Source organism: Pomacea canaliculata, linkage group LG13 (assembly GCF_003073045.1).
Source record: "Pomacea canaliculata isolate SZHN2017 linkage group LG13, ASM307304v1, whole genome shotgun sequence".
In the NCBI taxonomy this organism is placed as follows: Eukaryota; Metazoa; Mollusca; class Gastropoda; order Architaenioglossa; family Ampullariidae; genus Pomacea; species Pomacea canaliculata.
In genome coordinates, this window is record NC_037602.1 from 3,184,220 (window position 1) to 3,203,246 (window position 19,027).

General features: G+C 46.2%; 1 protein-coding gene across 1 annotated transcript in view; it reads left to right on the forward strand.

The window, feature by feature from the left end:
- LOC112553893 (S phase cyclin A-associated protein in the endoplasmic reticulum-like) overlaps nt 1-14,822 on the forward strand; it is a 62,430-nt gene extending 47,608 nt beyond the window's left edge. Inside the window, 2 exon segments of the mRNA XM_025221380.1 lie at nt 12,376-12,442; nt 12,818-14,822. Coding sequence (XP_025077165.1) covers nt 12,376-12,442; nt 12,818-12,918 — 168 coding nt within the window. The 3' untranslated portion in view covers nt 12,919-14,822.
- Nucleotides 14,823-19,027: the final 4,205 nt, after the last annotated feature.

Sequence of the window (19,027 nt, forward strand, 5' to 3'; positions counted from 1 at the left end):
ACAGCTCCAGTCGGCAGCTGACGAGAAGATCTCGTGCTGTGAGGTCCTGCACGTTAAACCCTGACATCTCTGTCACAATACGTTTGCTCCCTCTTTCTCTCACTCCTTCCCCTCCCAGCCTGCCTGCGGTTGATGGCCGTGCCGCCCCTAGGGGCCGGAGGAGACTTCCTGCTCGCTGGGCTTTCGCCACGTGCAGTTTTACGACTGGAGGTGCTTGCAGGCTTCACACAGTTCCACACCGCGCTGTCGGTCCCACGAGCGTGGCACAGTGGGCGAGAGCGCGGAAAGTTATTCCAAAGATGTATTCCCACAGTAAAAGCACGACCATAAAATGAGAAATCTATTTACGACCCATATTGCCGGCTGAACAGATTTTGCCAAAAGTTGCCTCTTCTACCTAAGTTTTTTTTTAAAGAAAAAAAAAACTGTGGGTGGGTGAGGCGTGAATGAGGTGATTGCTTTGGAAAAGGGGATGCAGAGATTGGGGTCTTTCTTCACCTTGCTGTCGAGATAGTTCCTGAATGTACGACCAGAAAGCCAGCTAATCCCAAGCCACAGTTATGTCACAGCAGGCAGGAGATGCGCCCTCCCTTTTCTTCCTGCATGCACCGTTAAGAATTGCTCGTGCATCTGCCATGACATGGTGATGATGATGGTGGTGGTGCTGTGTGTTAGGGAGGTGGAGGTGGGGTGGCTGTGGTGGAGACCTCCGTCCCCGTCAAAAAGGGAGGAGGAGCGTGAGAGAAGTTTACTACCGACAGAGTTTATTCTGACAGAAAATAATGTTCTGCACATGGGCATTTGATAAATGGCGGTAGTTTAGCTCGTGCAAAGCTCGGCAGCCTCCTTTGCAAGAAGGCTAGCGAAAGGAATCCCATCAAGAACGTGTAAAGCTGCCATCCTCGGCTTCCCCGCTCTCCATCACATGACGGCGAACTGTAATGACCAGTGTCAAAACGCCACTGTCTCGGGATACGTTGATTTTCGGGAGAATAAAATGTGTAGAGGGGGCAGAGGGGTTGGGGGGCGGCGGAAATACTACTTAGGGAGGATGATTAATGGAGTCACATCCTGTGCCCCCCTTCCCAGTTGCCGTTTCTTTTGGCGGCCGTGCCGACAAGATCCACAATTACTTTTGACAGCCTGCACTTGATATTGCCTCAGCAGTGGAGACCACACCAATGTATTTTTGTTTTTCCTTCTCGTGGAGGCCGTTTTCGCTACTGTGTGTTGATGAGCTAAATGACCACACAGACGTCGACGGTCTTCGCTCATCGCACGTGGAGCGGTGGGAGGAATCGTCGGCAGGGAGGTACTCTGGAAGTTTACTGCGATGGTGGAACATTACCCAGCCTTTTCGATGATCAGTTGAGCTTATTGAAGAGGCTGAAGCTGTTTGCTGTGTGTGTGTGGATTAAGAGAAAAGAAAGAAGCATGACTGCATGCCATTGAAAAAAGCAAGCAAGGAAAGAATAATATCGCATAATAGGAGCAATGAGATTGAGAAAGGTGGAGATGGGAGGGATATGGCGAGATGAATCAGTACCCATGTTTCTTTCTCCTGTCGTTGTGGCTAGCAACCAGATGATGTGCGAACAGATGAATAGATAAGGAGACTGGTTTTTCGGGGGTTTTTTGTTTTTCTTTCTTTTGGGTTTTTTTTTTCGAAAATCGTCTAAGTGCTCAAATAACAGTTAGTCAGAAAGTTTCTTTCGCCGGGGATTTCACACTTCCTCTTGCAACACATACTCGCCCACCCTTACCCCACCCCCGTGCTGACGAAAAGGAGAAACGGCAGGGGGAGATGATTTTTGCACCTTTTGTGAGACAGGACATGTGAGAGTGGTTAACACAGCGCAACATGCTTCCAGTGAACGGTGTGAGTGAATCGCCGCGAAACGCTACTTGGCTTAATGAGTTATGAACTCTAGGTAAATTGAAAAATATGATTTATATCGCCCACTTGGTGCGAGAATGGTCTCTTGGCGGCTCTTGGGTATGAGACCGAATGGATACAAGGCAAGCAACCTGAAGAGTTGTTAAAGAAGGGTAGTGGGTGTCTTGTGGCGACCTCCACCGGGAGGAAAGGAAGGCTCCTACCTCCAGTTTTGTGGGCGGGATTCCTTCCCCCTCTCCACCTGAGCCGAAGCTGTTACCATATTGCTAAGAATTTTCTCCAAGCTGAATTTGGTCAATTTTACGAGAGGTGGAATCGCAGATGGTCGACAGCGTGAGGTCTTCGTGGCTAGTTACAGGTCTGTCAGTGTGCTGAGGGGATCTCATGATGTATGTCTGACAGCTGGGAAGGTGGTGATGACTTGGTTTTCAAAAATACTTCTATAATTGTGAGTATCGCCTCCATGGGGAAGTGGGTTCGTCTTTTAACTGCTGTAGTGTTGGTTGGACCTGTTTTGTTATTCCCGCATTTGGACCGTTTTCTCAACTAGCTTACTAACCGGACATTGGACGGCGATATCTTCATTTAACTTTGGAATATTTGTTTCTTTCCTTTGATAGTATAATTACCGATGTAGCAGGTCGTATTATCTGGCCCTCAATGAAACTAAAAAGTAAATAAATATAGTCAATATTGATAGTATTTACTTTTTTAGAAGAACAGTCCCACCCCGATTGTCTCCAATCACGAAGGACGAAGAACTATACACAGCGTCACACGCAGAAGTGAGGTAATGACACCCAGATGCCAGACGTCTCCGGACCGCCACCTACCACGTGTTGCTGAGGTTGCCAGCTATACCCATCTCTGTGTGTGTGTGTGCGGAAACATCTCCATACGGCGAAGCAAAGTTGTGAAAACACGCGGGCGGCGTGCAGGTGGGTCGTCTCCGGCGAGATGTGATGATTGTGTCACGGTGTTTGTTTCGTGGCAAGCTGGCAGGAGTTGTGGTAGGCAGGAGAAACAAAACTGCCTGTTGCCATGCGGAGGCTGGGGGTAAATAAAGAAATACCCGTTTCTTCTTTTTTTTTTTCCTCCTTGGAACGTCGGGTTACATCAACAGATTGACTGATACCGCGCTCTTGCAGTCGGTCGGGGTTAAAGGACGAGGTTAGGAGGGATTTGCTTAAGACTTTAGCTCTGAGACTTAAGGAACAGCGTGGTGCTACATGTGTGTGTGTGTGATATTTATATTTATTTGTATTCTTCTGACGACACAGCTTCTGCGCCTGTAGTAGATGCTTGTACTACAAATTTTAAAGCCAATTTTGCAGAATTGGAGCCAGAACATTTTCTAATACTGTTCGGAATTCGTGAAGATATTTCTCTATACTCACTACATAAACATTTCTGCTGCGTGCTGAGGTATCTAGCCGGGGTCGGTTATTAAAACCTGATGCCTTCAGTGAGAAAAAAAAGATATGAAAGAGAAAGGAAATGAGAAAATAGAAAAGAAAACCCTCTCCGTTCTCCTGCTAATGAATTCGTTGTTAATTGAGCCCCACGGACTTGCGATGGTTGTTCCATTCTTTGTATTCCTGCTCACTGAGAGTGAAACTGGCTGCACACAGTAAATCACAGTTCCTGGTACAAATGGCTTATGAACGTGTTGGCTGCTGAAGGTGGTTTTTTTTTCTTTGATTTTTATATTTGTATTGTTACATTTATATAGTGTTGATTTCATTTTATATAATATTTTTCTTGATGCTGTCTTGAATGTATAGATCATCTTAGCAACCTATGACCTTTTCTGGGTCGCCATACTTCCTGTTGTCACTCAAGAAGCCAGATTAACGAGAGGGCTTAATGTTTTGTTTCGACATTTTGAGCATTTTTTTTTTTTGGGGGGGGGGGGGGCAGTTCTGCCCTCATTGCTACCACCACCCGCACTCAGCACCACCCCGTTCTCCTCCCCTTCCGCCATCCATAAGCCGCGGCGCTCGCACAGCAGCTCTTCATTACGTCATTTCTGAAGGGAGATTACTGCTCGACACAACCTGGATGGCGGGTGCCTGGCAGTGTGGCGCCCTCTGGTTGGAGTCACCTTGGGCGTGTGGATGATATACATCAGCACGCTTTCTTGCTTTTGTCCAGGTGCTTGAGCGCATGTGTAGAGTGTCAGGACGATGAAAGCACAGGAAGAGTCCCCTTCGCCCACCCTAGACTGGTTCCCCCAACCCCTTGCCCTCCACGCCTTCTTGCACGAGCGTTTCTGTTAACGGACGTAAAACTTGCTCCTGCTGCCCTGCTTATGATCTTTCATTACATCTGTCGGTCGTCCTCACACTGCCCAGCTGCATGCTTTCACGTCCTTCCGGTTCAGAATTGCGCGATGAAAGTCGCTGCCATCTGGCGGTCGTCGCCGTATTCCAGTCATCGCCTCTTCCGCTCCCACAACACCACCACCGCCACCCTGCTCCTGTTTGGGTGTCTTGCCGTGCACACCCAACCCTCCTGTTAATAAGTTTGTCACCAAGACGATCGATGATCGAATCCATAATGATCGCAATTTACTTTTTCCGTGTAGAGTAACGGGTATACTGTATGACCATACGTCATGGCTCTGGAATGGCGCTGCGATACGATGGCTGGATGCCATGCAAGTTACTTTCATGGCAGGGGGAGTCCAGTTCACATACGATTTCTCGTTAGTATTTGCGTACATTTGTGGGTTCATATGTTTGTCTTTATGTGGGAAGAGCGCGCACGATAAGTTCCGTGAGATCGCTATGTTGTTTCTAATCAAACAGGACAACCCCCTCTCCTTGTCATTGAATTAGTTCATTGTCGTCGTACAGTAATGTCCTTCTACTCCCACCCTGTCTTCATCTCTCTCTCTTTCTTTTCCCTTGACTTCCCTGTCGGGTGTGATCAAAGGTTATTAATTGGGGTTGATTCGGGCGCTCTCAGAGGTATAGACACTGCTAATCTTTCAGCAGCTTGCCCTTTCTCTGAGTCTGGCTACGCTCCGCCCCCTGTTTTCCCTCATATTTTAATCTTTTCCCCTCAGTCCTCCGAGTCCGCTAATACCGTGTCGTCGGCTAGCACCGAGCCATTTTTCTCCGTCTTGGACAGACACCACGATTCCCATCCATTTCAATTCCAGACTTGCCACTCGCTGCGGGGCTTTTTCCGAAGGTCTCGTCATCTCAATCCCCGTCTCCCCGCATTAGTAACCGAATACTTTCTTTTCACGGTCCTCTCCGAGGCGGATAGGAAAACAAATGAATTCACTTATCATCACTGTTAATTTTGTCATTAGCATTTGACAAAGGGGAGCTAATGCAATACTCTTGGATCGCCTTTTCCTCTCGGCTGGGTGTGAAAATACCCGCAACTGAATTATGTCCACTTCTCTGGCATCTTTCCCGTGTCTGTTACGTTGAATCTTGTTCTGTCCTCCTGTCTTTTTTTGCGTTCTTATCACTGCGAAATATCCTCTTTGGTGCCAGTTAACACTTTTCCGCGATTATCGATGGTCAGAGACAGTTCAGCGGCAAACTGGATATACTCATGAGATGGGTCTGTGTGCGCCGTTGCTGTATGAAAATTAACGGGTTGCGGTTCCTCATTTTCCTCGGTTTTCGCGAGCAGATTGGACTTTAATCACCATCTGCAGCTATGAACCAAAGGGCTGCCCCTGAGACTTCCGCACCGTTAGTATAGCTTATGAAGTTATAAACCACAGGTACATCTGGGATACCTATTGCACTAACAAGTCTTCTTTAGCGAAGTTCTCCACTGTTAGTCTCGGCGAGCCTTAACAATGAATGTGACTAAACCGGAAGCTTTGTACACACCTGCCTCATTTTAGTAGTTAACTGGAAAAAAAAAATCGTCTGCCAGCAGTCCAGTAGTACAGGTTCGTCGTGAAAGCATCGTTTGTGATTGGACCACAGCACATGCCTTATCTGAAATGATTTCCAGTTGCGTGGATTTTGTTTTCTTTCCTGATGCGAAGTTAATTTTCTGCTTACGTGAAAATTACTGAATCTTCTCGTTTTAGAGACTGTCGCTTAACAGCAGTTATGTGTCTTAAAACGATCGGCTTGTTAGGAAGATGTGATAAACAGAGACCTGTACATTTAACTTTTTCTTTCTTTCATTTTTCCTTCTTTCTTTCGTCGGGTGTGTGTGTGTACGCGGGCGCGTGCTTACTTACATATATCTACATGTACACGTTTATCTTGATTATTTGTGCGCATTCAAGATGTTCTTGGACTTTTCACCTTTCAGCCTTGCATGATCTCTTCCCATCTTTATATATATAAGATCAGGTTATTGTCGGTATCTTTTACAGTGATTCAACAATGTAATCATTTTTTATTCCACAATATAATTATAGAATGATTCCAAACTATTCGGCCTTGTGAGATCACGTCTGCGTGAGTTGTTCGTTCTCTGTTGCATATTTTTATCAGAATAATCATAGCCGAGACATGAAAAGGAGCTAGCGAGTTTGTCTTCCTCTTTTCCCTCCACACCACACGCATCCTCCATTCCCATCAGTTCCACTCCAAGCTTCAGGCTTCAGACGTCGGCCGCACAGACATCGAACGCTGAAGAAGTCCCAAAAGCCTTGGTGGCTCCTAGTCTTCAGTGATCCCCAAGATGTGTAGCTGCTGACAGGTTTGCGATGGGTAGAGCTCGAAGCCTTTGTCGGGGCGAGTCCTATTTTTCGAGCCAAACGTTTCATTGTGTGACATATCGTGGCTGTTCGTGTAAACAGCATTCCTTTAGCTCTAATTGGTGACATCTTTCTTAAAGACCCGCGCCCAGACTGGGATGGCGAGCGTCTGAAGGTGTGGGAGTAGGATGTTTTCCTTCACTCAACCTTGGATACCCTCGCCAACGTCGTTTGCTGCTCTGTCAGTAGAAGTGGCTCCGCGGACGTGTTGGCGTTGTCGTCAGCAACCCTCCACCCGTCGTTTGTTGGGTCGAATCCCCTTTGTCGGACCTTCCCCAACCCTCCACCCACCCATCACCCCCCGGTAAGCCTCGATGATCTTCTTGTGCACGGTGAGGTCCTCCTGCACGCCTGCTTCTCCTTTCTTACGGCACTTGAAGGTCTAGCGCGAGAGCCTGTTGACACGCCCATGCTTGTTGGTGAGGGGCACAGGGGAGGGTGCTGACGGCTTTAGCCACATGTTTGTCTGTGGACACAGCCCGGGCACCGCCAACCCAGCGTCGAGTGGCGTCTGTCGCCGTTGTCGTCTTTTTTTTTTTTTTTTTTTTTTGGAGGACAGGAGGAGGAGTAGGCGGCTGCCTTTGGAGGGAGGGGGGACAGTCATTGGTCGCTGGGAGCAAGACCAGTTTGCAGGAGAACGGATTCCTTTAGACAAAGTTGAGTTGTGGACTGTGCTTACCGGCGTCTTGGTCTCAACTTTCTGTCGAGACGACCTTTCCAAACATTGACTGCGCACGCGCGGACTGCATCAGGTCATTTCCATTAGATGCCGGTGGCTGTTAGAGGTACCAATGTGATCGTCTCGCTACTGTGCACGGACAGTCGCTAAAAGTTCACAGTTTGTGCCAAGCTTTTTTATTTTGCATTTATGCGTCATTTAGCCTTTCTTTCCGTGTGTGTGTTGTAATGAGATCCACGAACTTGTTTGGATGGGCTGTACGTGGACCACTCGTCCCATGAGCTGCTTTTCCCAGTCTCGGGTTACCCAGCAGGCTTGGGCCACACGTCCTTTCTGTTCGTCTTGCGTCACTTGGTTTGTCTTGGCCCGCGTCTGATTGTTTTCTTTCAGACCGCCTTTTGTTTTCTCCTTTTGGGTGTTTCTTTCTCATGGCAGTCCTATTGATCCCCCATCAGTCCTAATCACGCCATTAGTAATATTTGTAAATGGCCAGAGGGAGAGAGTGCAAAGCTCCAAACGGAGTAGGGGGCAGCCGAGGGAGTAATTGTCGTTGGCAGGGGCAACCTAGAAATGGGTCCAAGAAATGGGGTGGGAAAAGGTATATACCCCACCTCGTCACCCCATCTTCACCGGACTCGTGTGGTGGGTCTGTTTTGACCAGACTGATACCCAAACAAAAGTGCAGGCGCGTACTTGGGTCGAAAGTGTCTGGTCGTTGAAGCGGATTGGTTCGTCGGCTGGCTGGCTGGCTGGCTGCAGGAGAGGGGCATCATCGCACGACCCCCACTCTTCCACCGGTCGTCGCGAGGACTGGTGGCTGCGACCGCACATACACAGAAGAACTAATCCGTGGCCAAACATGCCTATCCACCCGCTTTGTCCCTGTGGTACCCGGGGCATGCAGCCCATGCTCTCGTGTCAGCTCATCGGGGACCTTGCAGGCTATTTGCGACTGTAACGCCCGAGAACCTGGCAACTAAGACCTGCCTGGTCAACAGTCACTGCCATTCGTGCCCGCTGAATGATAGACTGAGTTTGTCATTTACCTCCGTACAGTAATCTGAATGTTTAAGCTGTACATTTCTGAGTAGATTAATAGTAGCCCCCCTCCCATTTATTTGTATATTAAATTCACCTTCGCGCTTGGCGTTGTCAGTTTTGTTGTATCCTACTCATCGTCGTCATCATCATCATCATCATCATGTTAGAGCACTTTATGCACTTCACAACACCCACTTAAGAAAAAACAGAAGAAACGAGGATTGTGAAATCATGAAAGTTTAACAACATTCAAAGTATTTTTTAATCAAATTCAACATCAGCAAAATCAGATTAGCCAAGAAATGTATTGAAACATTCAAACAATAACTGTTGAAACCCGATTTAATAGAATAAATATTACGAAAGAGATGTGTTTTAGGCTTTGGATAATGAAGACGACGAGGTTAGATATTGAGGGTATGGAAAGTGCACAGCAAACAGTAAAACCCGTTAGAAGTGAGTTCATCAGCGGTGCCTGAAATAGAAGGTATCCTGAGCAAGACCAGCAGTCCTCTTTGGCTAAACTGTCGTCCTCTCTGAGCTGCTAGCAGTTGGGAAAAGAGCGTTTGCGATGTATTGGTTAGGTCTCGCAGTTTCACACTTTGAAGCTAGTATTTCAGGGCTTATCGATGGCGCGTGTCACTCGATGACCCGAGAGTGAACTTTCCTTGTGGCCAGAAGGTTAGTGCAGACCTTATCGGATGTCAGTCGACCCCTTGCCCAGCAGATCGAGTCGCTGGCGTCATTGGAGGTGACGGCCACTGGCCCGGGTAGAGAGGTCGTACTGTGGATGGCGCAGTGCCGTCCTCGGCAAACTCTGGTGGCCCAGACACCGCGACCTCCGACATCCAGGCCAGCGAACGTAGCTGATTGTCATTTTGACTGTTGGATCCTCTAGCGCCATCTGGCATCTCCACCATCCACCACCCCACCTCCAAACTTCCTTACACCTTTGTGAACAAGGGAGAACTGGTCACTTTTGCAGTCACCCCACCCATCCCAGCTCTAAGCATTTTCTACCCTCAACGTTCTCTCTTTCTCGTCACCTACCCCTCCTTCCCGTTCCTTTGTGGACATCAGATGGAAAAAAGAATGAGAACTTTCATGTCAAAAGCTTATCTGTTGCACTTGGGATCGCTATCCACCGTCCAGGTTTGTCTTTGTGAGTACCATCGGGACGTGGCCGTGGGTAATGTGTCTTTTTGTGACGACTATGGGACGTCTTGAAATACTTGCGGTAGTTAAGATATTGTATGTGTGCAATCTTCGGCGAAGTGCTTCACGTGTACCTATGTACTGTAGGCTCTGTTCCGTCACAGTTAGCACCAAGCCCTTTGCGAGATCGCACAAGCCAGTGACAGCCGTTTGTGGGGAATCAGGCAGGAATCAGTCAAACGTGGATGGGTTAAATCCTACTGGAAACTTCGTTTCGGAGGGTTAGCTCGCGACACAGGAATCGCACGCAGCAAGGATTGTTGGAGTGGCAGCTACAGGCGACGTGGTGACCGAGTTTGACCGGCCTACCTGTCCGGCTGCACTGCCCGTGACACCATTGCATCACAAGGTGTCAAGTGAGCGTGTCTGGATTCCTGTGTTGTTTACACAGGTTTGTTTAAAACATCGCGATCCGCCGATTGCTGTATGCCTGTTTCTTGGACGTTTGCGCTTTGCCCTAAAAGTCTTGAGTTTTGTTTTTGGGTTTTTTTTTTCAGTTGCGCATCACATGGTGCTACTGCCGTCAGTTGTTAGATTGTGTCTGTCGATTGGGGCTCCGTGGGATATGTCCCCTTCTAAGCAGATGCTTTGTATGTTTGGATAATGATTCTCGGGGTTTGTTTACAGGTTTCCAGTTCTGGCACTGGATTTTCTTAATGGATGGGGAGACCTCAAACACCTTGATTAGCCCGCCTGCTTTTTATTTGATGGGCGAGTGTTTGATTGCAGGCACGATAAGGCGTGGTATTGACACTGCGGGACGAAGCGCTGATTTCATGCAAAACTTTGGATGTCGTTGATTACGCGGTGGACAAGGGCAAGGTGGAGTGTGTACGGTGGGGAATCAGCCTACTTGGTGCACGTTGAACTGGGAATTTGGGAAGCTGATGGGCTGCAGTATACCTTTACACTGGCTGCTCGCCTGGTGTTGACTTGCCTTTTTTGCTGTGGGTGAGTACGATTGTCGCCACACCAGGTATGCTGACCTTCTCCCTCCTAGCGGAAGGTTCGCCGAAATGTTGAGTCATCCCACAAGCCTCCCTGCCTCGCTCCCAGTTGTAGCAGTTAGTATTGAGTGATTTCAGTACAGGTGATTTCACACGATGGAAGGAGATGGAGGCCTGGGGTATCAAGGGGAAAGGGTAGAGATGGGGAAGCGGTTAGGAAAGATGTTTGTTAGTGTGTATTGGGTGTGGAGGGGAGAGGATGGCAACGGATGTTACTGTTGTTGGTGCCTTTCGTCTCTCTGTTACTCTTGGATCTTGGAGGCCTGCCACGTCTGCACAATGTACTGGTTGCCGGATGCATGTGTAGCACTGTTCTTATAGAGTTTGAGTTTTGGTTTGTGTTATGAATCTAGTTGTCTGTTTATAATGTGGATGCACTCGTTATATATATATATGTCTTTTATATGCCTTATCCTAAAATTTTAAGCTGCACTTGTTTTAAGTTTCCTGACAGAAAAGTGAGAGCAACTCTGTGTGTGGGTGTGTGTGTGTATATGGGGGAGTAAGCGCCCTTTGGTGTAGGGGAGAAACACGAGTCGTTTATGCCAGCATGTTTCATCACCAGTCATTGAAAAGAGTTTTAACTGCAATGGGGACCCCCTGCTTTGACACCCTTGTCGTGAACAGCTTGCTAACATCGCCCCGCGGAGTTCCCGAGTGTATGTTTGTGTTGGACACCACGGGCTTGGCTCGGCGCTAGGGTTTGCATGGTTTGGGTCGGCGTGCGTAGCCTGGATCACAGACAGGTGACTGCCACTGCTCCCCCACTCTCACACACACATACACACAGGCATACACACATATGCGCACACACTCTCACACACACTCATACACACAGGCACACACTCATATATATACACACAGGCACACACACACACAGGCACACACACATACGCGCACACACTCTCACACACATATACTCACAGGCATACACACACGCGCACACATACACACATACACACATTCACTTACACACACCCACACACACACACACTTTCACTTTTCTACTTCTCGCGGAGAAGATTTATCACTTGGCGGAAGACGTCACGTTTGGATTGTGTTTGTCAGGACCATCTTCCGTCCTGTACCGCCTCCACCTTTCCTCCAAGGTGTTTTGCTATTTTGTTTCAAAACTTCTCGAGTTGTGATGAGACGATAGCGTGTGGGCTTGTCTGTGTGTGTCTGTATATTATCTATCTACACACATTGTGTATTTAGTGTTCCTAAGTATGAGATAAGGATTATAGTTTATTACTCAGACATGTAACGTATGATGTCCATATACACATATTTATTTGTACTCTCCAGACGTGTCGCGTAGAGGGATGCGGGTATAAATATGCACACACATCATATTCTTCAGATGTGTGACATAGCAATGTGTATATGCATACACACAGTTATTCTTCAGGCGTGACGTAGTGATGTATATATAAACATGCACATATCGCATGTTCTTCGGATGTGTGACGTAACGTGTGTACACATACACCTATTGTATATTCTTGAGACCTGTGGCCTAGTCATGTATATAAACGTGCACAGACATACTGTATGTTTATAAATCAGACTTGTGACGTAGTGATGTGTTCATCGTGTGTCAGTTGTGTCCTTGGCGTTTGCAGAGTGACGTGGCTGCGTGCCCTTGTTAGTGTCGGGGCATTTGCTTAGCGACCTGTCGACTGTGTGCGTATGTCATGCATAGCAACGTGTCGACTGTGTGCGTATTGGTCCACGTGACAGGTGACGTGCGCCAGACGTTTACGCTGTGACATCATTTGTGTTGCAGGAGCGCCTCCTGGAGCAGCAACAGTCCAAGGTGATGCCGTCCACCGTTAAGAAAACTAAGGGACAAGGTGAGTCTGCCCCGGATTCATTCCTGGTGTACCTCGGTGTCTGCGTGTGCGTGTTTATTCTCGCGTGTGTGAGAGGGGTGGGGAGAGAAGGGGGAAGTCCATAAGTTCGTATGTTGTAATAATAATTTTTCTTTGTTTTGTCTACGGAAAAATGAGAAGACGAGTACACGCGCTCTGCTCTATCCGTGTGACTGTTGCCAGTCATGTGTGAGGACTGTTGAGGTTTTGTATTTTATTTTTGTGGAAGGTGGGGGAGAAGACCGGAGTAAAGCGAGACGTGTGTAACAAAGATAAGTCAGCAGACGACATTAAAGAAGAAAAGAGGATGGCTGTAGCAAGTCTCGGTGTCGTTAAGGGAAAATGTTTCTTTTGCAGACAAAGAAGCGAGAGATGCGGAGACCCGCATGTCTCTATCATGCCGCTTCCCTCAAGAGCACTGGGGGGCTGCGGAGCAGTACTTCAAAGTCGCCCTGTGAGGTCTGCCGGGCTGATGACGTGCCACGCCGCATCCCACTGGGCCGTGCGCTGGTGACGTCATATCCGCCCAGGGCTCGACCATAGCGCCATGGCGCTAGACATCTAGCCAGACCACCTACGCCATGCTGCGGTCATCGATTCCAGACCTCACATGGACACTTAAGTGACTCAGGAGAATATGGGAGTCGACCATCGAGTTGTGAACGAAAGAGAATCGAGCAAGCAAACAAACCTTGCCACGGTCTTTCTGTTGTGAGAGGTAGTAGGGGGGAGGGTGACTTTTTCCGCCCTCTTCCTCGTTATCCTTTACATACATTTGCAGCTGAAACAAGCGGCCGCGCGATGTGATTACTGCAGGAAATGTCGCCTTGCGAAGAGGGAGAACAGCAGTCGATCAGGGTTCGTGGAAAGATGGTCGGATGGCGTCATCACCATAGCGGCAGGAGGCAGCGAAAGTTCACACAAATGTGCAGTACTGCTGCAAGTAGAAAAAAGCACCGACGACAGGAAATGAACAGCATTAAAAAAATAATAATAAAATATTTATTAAGTTTAAGTATAATCAACCCTAGGTATACTAGTGATTAAAAGGCGATGAGCATAGTCTTGCGTCTCTTCAGTGTCTATCGTTAACATGTCATCAGAAAGGAAAGAAAAAAACGTGATGGCAGTTCTTGAAACTTTATTAGCAAACTTTATTTACCATATATTTTAAAGTAGTAATAATTATTTACAATGTACTTTTTATTTATAGTACATTAGAAATATTTTGTCTAGTTGTGCCTCTGTAAACAACTTTTTACAGTGAACATCATTTTTCGGTTCTAAACCGTAGATTAGAAATTTTGATCACCTGGTGGCAAAAATAAAGTTGTAAAAGCAGAAAAGCATCTCATGCGCTTGAGCAAGAAATGGAGGATTTGGTCTCTAAAAATACAGCTTTACTGCGGCTCTTCTGTAGGCTTATTCGCTGTGAGGAATCTGTGGACTGGCTAGAAGGGTATACAAAGGTAAAAAAAAGTGTTGGATAGGGAGAGTAGCAAGATACAAATACAAACAAGTTAATAAGTGTTAGGACAGTCTTTCATGCTGCAGCTGTCACAGATACGGAGGGCAGATAGTGTAGCGATCCTACTGTTCGGGCAGATAGTGTAGCACGAGACATCGTTCATCACAAATTCCTCATGAAGAACGCTCGTCTGCTGCTGGAAGAATCTGACGAAGATGTTGTCGACCAACCACAGTCAACCTATTGAAACAAAAGCACACTCCCTCTAGACCCTCCCCTGCTGTTCTCACCTGTGCACGAGCGAAAACATCAGTGTGACATTGCAACAACGTATGCTTTGAGAAATAATTAATTTATTATTTTTGTACCTTATCCTGTGATTCGTCAAGGTGATTTATTATACAAAGGTTACTCCGGTTTTATCGCAGAAGTATTTTTTGAGTATTAAACTGTGAGTACGCAGTGTGGTTCGTGTCCCTTGTCATATGTATTCCTCCTCTGCCACTAATTATTTTTTTTCTCTAACTTTTTGACATCGCTTGCTTTTAGAAATGTTTACGATAGTAACCACAGTGCGTGTATTATTTTACTGTACAGCATCTTTGTGCGCATAACCAACAAATGCTGCAAAACAGCTTAATAATAATTCCATGATTCTCATGGCTTGATACGAGAATTAAAACATTGTGATTATACTATAAGATCGGCCGACTGAGAAATTCCTTTGTAATTGAATCCACTGTCCGCACAATTTTCTTGAAAATGCCGTCTGCTATTTGGTGGCCTGATGAGTATATTGTGTTTGAGTGTGCGTGCTCATAGTACCTTTATAATATTACAGTTATTGCTATGTTGAGAATATTTTTTTGGTTGAAATAAACTATTAAGCACAAACTGTGAGTGTTTCCTACATGTGTGTGTATGTGTGTGTGTTCCCGCACGTGTATAGTTGCCTGCCTGTGCTCTGGGTGGGCGCATTCAGCGTCAGATCTTCCACCCATGGTACCCGTGGCTGGATTGGAGAATTCAAGAAAAGTCAGACCTCGCTTTAGTCTTTGTCACAGGAAGGGAAACTCGCTGACATCGACATTCAGGGTGGATGCTTACCTTTACCTTAGTGCACTGCTGTACGGTTCGGTGGTCAAGGAGCTGAAGGAGAACAGAGTTCTTTGGCGAGAAAAGATTTCTGTATCATGCTTCTGCATGTATGCAAACGTCCATACACTGCTAGATAGAAATATTGCTCATGAATAATAACAATAATAATATCTATTTATAGAGCGCCCCATCCCACCAGCAAAGGTGGAGTCGAGGCGCTTACACACTTTCAGTTTCTCAAGTGTATAAAAATTTGTTAACCGTAACTTTCTCTCTCTACACACACACAGAGAGAAAGTGTAGAGATAAAAAGAAAGAAAAAAAACACTGACGGTCAGTCCTGTAGACAGGTGTCGCATTCACGTCGAAGGCGAGATACGAACCCGCAACACCAGATTCTCACTGTCGTTGTGACAGGCGCTTTAACCATTGCTCCACTGCTCCACTATCCTTCCCACCACCTCACATACATCACGCGCACAGAGACATTATACTCAAAAATACGCTGACATTTGTTTCTTTGTCTCACATCACAAACATCTCTCCCGCTCACATTTATTTCTGTATACCTCACCCTCTCGCTCTCTCTTTCACGTTAAAAAAAAAAAGTCAGCACGAGGAATGCTGTGAAAGCGATTTCATCAGAAGAAGGTTCTTCGCTAAATCGAACCGGTTGAGTCAACATTTAACCACGGCACAAGAAACTTCACCTGAGGTGTTGGAGTCTAGTCAGGACATTTTTTCCCTCCACCTCTAAAGACTGATTATTTACCTTGTTTGGTTTTCGGGCATCCACCGAATGTTTTGAGCTGATGAATGTGCACGGCAAGCAAGGTGGACTCGTGTGATAGCAGTCTGGACAAGGTGGAGAAGCTAGATAATTCAAAGGGGGATAACTGCCAGCCAAGGGAAGGAAGGGAATGAAGCAGGCGAAGAAAGGCCGAGGAGCTAAAGTGTCTCTCAGTTGTAAATGCCGACATAAAATGTGTGCATGTCAAAGGTTTGAGTCTTGGGGCGCGTAGCATGGTGGGTAAGTGACGCCATCTTGGAATGTCGGATACTTCTTTTTACAAGGTTCAGAAACTCGGAGGTGTATTCCGTACTCCACGGCTCTCGTCTACGATTGTTGACAAATTAAAAACCTCCACAAATTCCTGTCAGGCCCTCTTTGCCTGTTCTAGACCTATCGCAGGCCTTTGTCTTAAAAGGGAAAGAAGATAAAAAAGAAAAGTCTGTCTGGAGAAAGGTCTTCGACTACAATCACAAAATATGCTTCTGTCGGGTAGAACAGTTATAGGCTGCCCTGGGGGTTTCACGCGCTTGATGTCTCCTCGGAGGTGTGGTCCGGCTCTGCGCTTGTGCCAACAACTTTGTTCCACATCAAAGGCGCCACCCGGATATGGCGCAGCCATCATTTCTGACGCGCGTCTTCGTCCTCGTCCCTCGTGTCGGCCTGAAGGGGACAGAGGGCAACAATGGACGGTCTACGGACCTGAGGGTCTAACCTACGGCCATATCCCGGAACTTGCAAGTTTCCACAATATTTGCCACCATCAATCCTTGGGGTGCGCTGCGACTAATGCTTGATGAAAAGCGAACACTCCATCCGTTCAAAAAGCTGATGACATCTGGTACAGTCAGCCCCGAAGGATGTGTTTGATGACGGAGAATTACAAGTAAGGTGAAAAGATGGAAAAGTTATTGACACAGCCTCTGTCTGTCTGTCTGTCTGTCCGTCTGTCTGTCCGTGCACCTAGCTTTTATCATATTTCTTCTGTTTCTTTTTGATAATATCTTCGTAGTTCTTTCCATTTCTTGTATTTCAGGTTTTCTAATATCCTTTTTTTGAATACAGTAATCGCAGGACATACGAGGAAATCTTGTGACCTCCTTACAATGAAGAAGGTTGAACACTGTATCACTAGAATATAGATAGATGTCTTCAAATGTCTCAAGTCCTGGAACTACACTTCAGAGACGAGAGGGTGTATTGAGATCTTTATTTTTTTTAAAATAAACATACGGGATGACATTTCTCCATGCAGGCAGTAACTCCCACCCGCTCACCCAAAGCAATGGTCTGCTATAAAACAGCAAGAGGCGTGAGGGTTGGGGATAAAAAGGGGAAAAAGCCACAATAGGGGTAGACAGATACATTTCGTGAGAGTAACATGATCCTGTAATTTTTTGAAAGCTCAGTTTAGCTTTATAAGCTCTGTGTATCCAGTGGCAGGATGTGCCGCCATGTCTAAAGTTTTGATATATAGGAAGAGTAGTGTAGACAATAGTCAAGTGGCTTCAGTGGGCATCCTGGGTGAGATCGTTCGTTTTAAACAGTTATTTTGGTGTATCTGTACATTCAACGAGAGTTCCGGCACAATCATCATTAACCTGTTCGCTGTGGTCACATGCTGTGGTCACGTGCTGTAGTCCTGCCTGGGGACCCGAGCGTCAGATGGGAGGCGCCGGTGATGGTGACGTCCCTTTGCTGATGTTTATCCATCGTGACTGTGTTTGTCACATCCAAGCTCCATCTGATCATCAGTTAAGGGAAACACAGAGACATCGTCGCTGGCTTCATTGTAAACAGCAGGGAGCACAGTTCTCGTGAGTTTAATTGAGTGAGAGCAGCGTCTGGTACTCGGGGAACGGCCGATGCTTGTCGGGGTGGGGTCAACAGCCGACTGGGCATCTGGAGGGTGCCGACAGAACTAGCGATGCTCATTCACCGCTTTCATGTGCAAAGAAGCATGCTAGAGTCATTCAGAGAGTTGCTAAAACGATGGTGTTTGTTTCAGCAATCGAGTATTCCATAAATCTTTCTACCCTTCGACCCCTGGCTTAAAATATTTATTTTATTGCAACCTCTGATGCAAAATAGTATCTTTCATGCTGCCAAAGAAGGGTCTAGGCGTTACTAATATAAATGATGATGATGATGATGATGTGAAACCTAGTACATAAATTACCAGCCTTCACAAAATACATAATAAATATACACACCATTATAATGTTATTACCATATATACAAACATTACTGATATTGCGCACACGCACGCACACATCATAAACACAATCTCACAGCTGTCGCTCTTCGCCGTCGGGTCCTATACAGTTAAAGTATATATTACTATGTCCAAACACACACATGCGACTGCAAAAGCGGGTAGAAAGAATTTCCTTCTCGTTCTCCCCTTTTTGTTTTTTCTCTATTTTTTTCTCATTTTCTCTATTTTTTTTTTCTTTCCGTCTTTCTATTTCCCCCCTGCCTTTTAAAGAAACAGCACATTCAATTTTTAACATGTAATTTTTGAACAATTTCAACAACTGTGTTACTTTTTAGAATACATCACTGTCACAATGATATGATATTTACTTTTAGGTTCAAAGTATTTCTTGCCCCACTCGGTTGTCTCCAGCTGTGCTGGGGTCGTCAGAGCTAAAATCCTCGACCCTCGAGAGCCCTTGCTTCTTGAACCTCTTCGCCCTAGAAAAGTGACCCCGGTATTTTGCGTGAGCGAACATCTAACTGGTTGCTTTGATTTCAGATGGTGCTTGAGAGAGTTGTCGAAAGGCGTTGAAGAGGTCTTGAGACCTGACCCAGAGTTTGAGTGACAGAAGATCGAGATTTCTCGTCTCAAGTCGTGGCTGGGAAGAATAAACTGTCCGTTAACTGCAGTTCGTGTCAATCTCTTAGCATCATAGCCCTGAAAAAAAGAAAAAAAGAAAGGATCCATTAAGGTGATAAATATAGATAAATGTAGTGTGGTGATGATTTTAATTATTTTTGATGTAACTTTTCTTTCCTTTCAGACTGAACTATATCATAAAATAAATGTTAGAAAATATCAGGACAGTAAAGAAATACCTGTATTTTCTCCCAGACTAGGTCTGTTCAAGAATAAAGTCAAGCAAATATTCATGGTGTTGACTTGGATCTCATTTGCGTGTCCAGGAGAAGACATGATATTAAAATATTAGAGTACAACTGCCTACTGTCA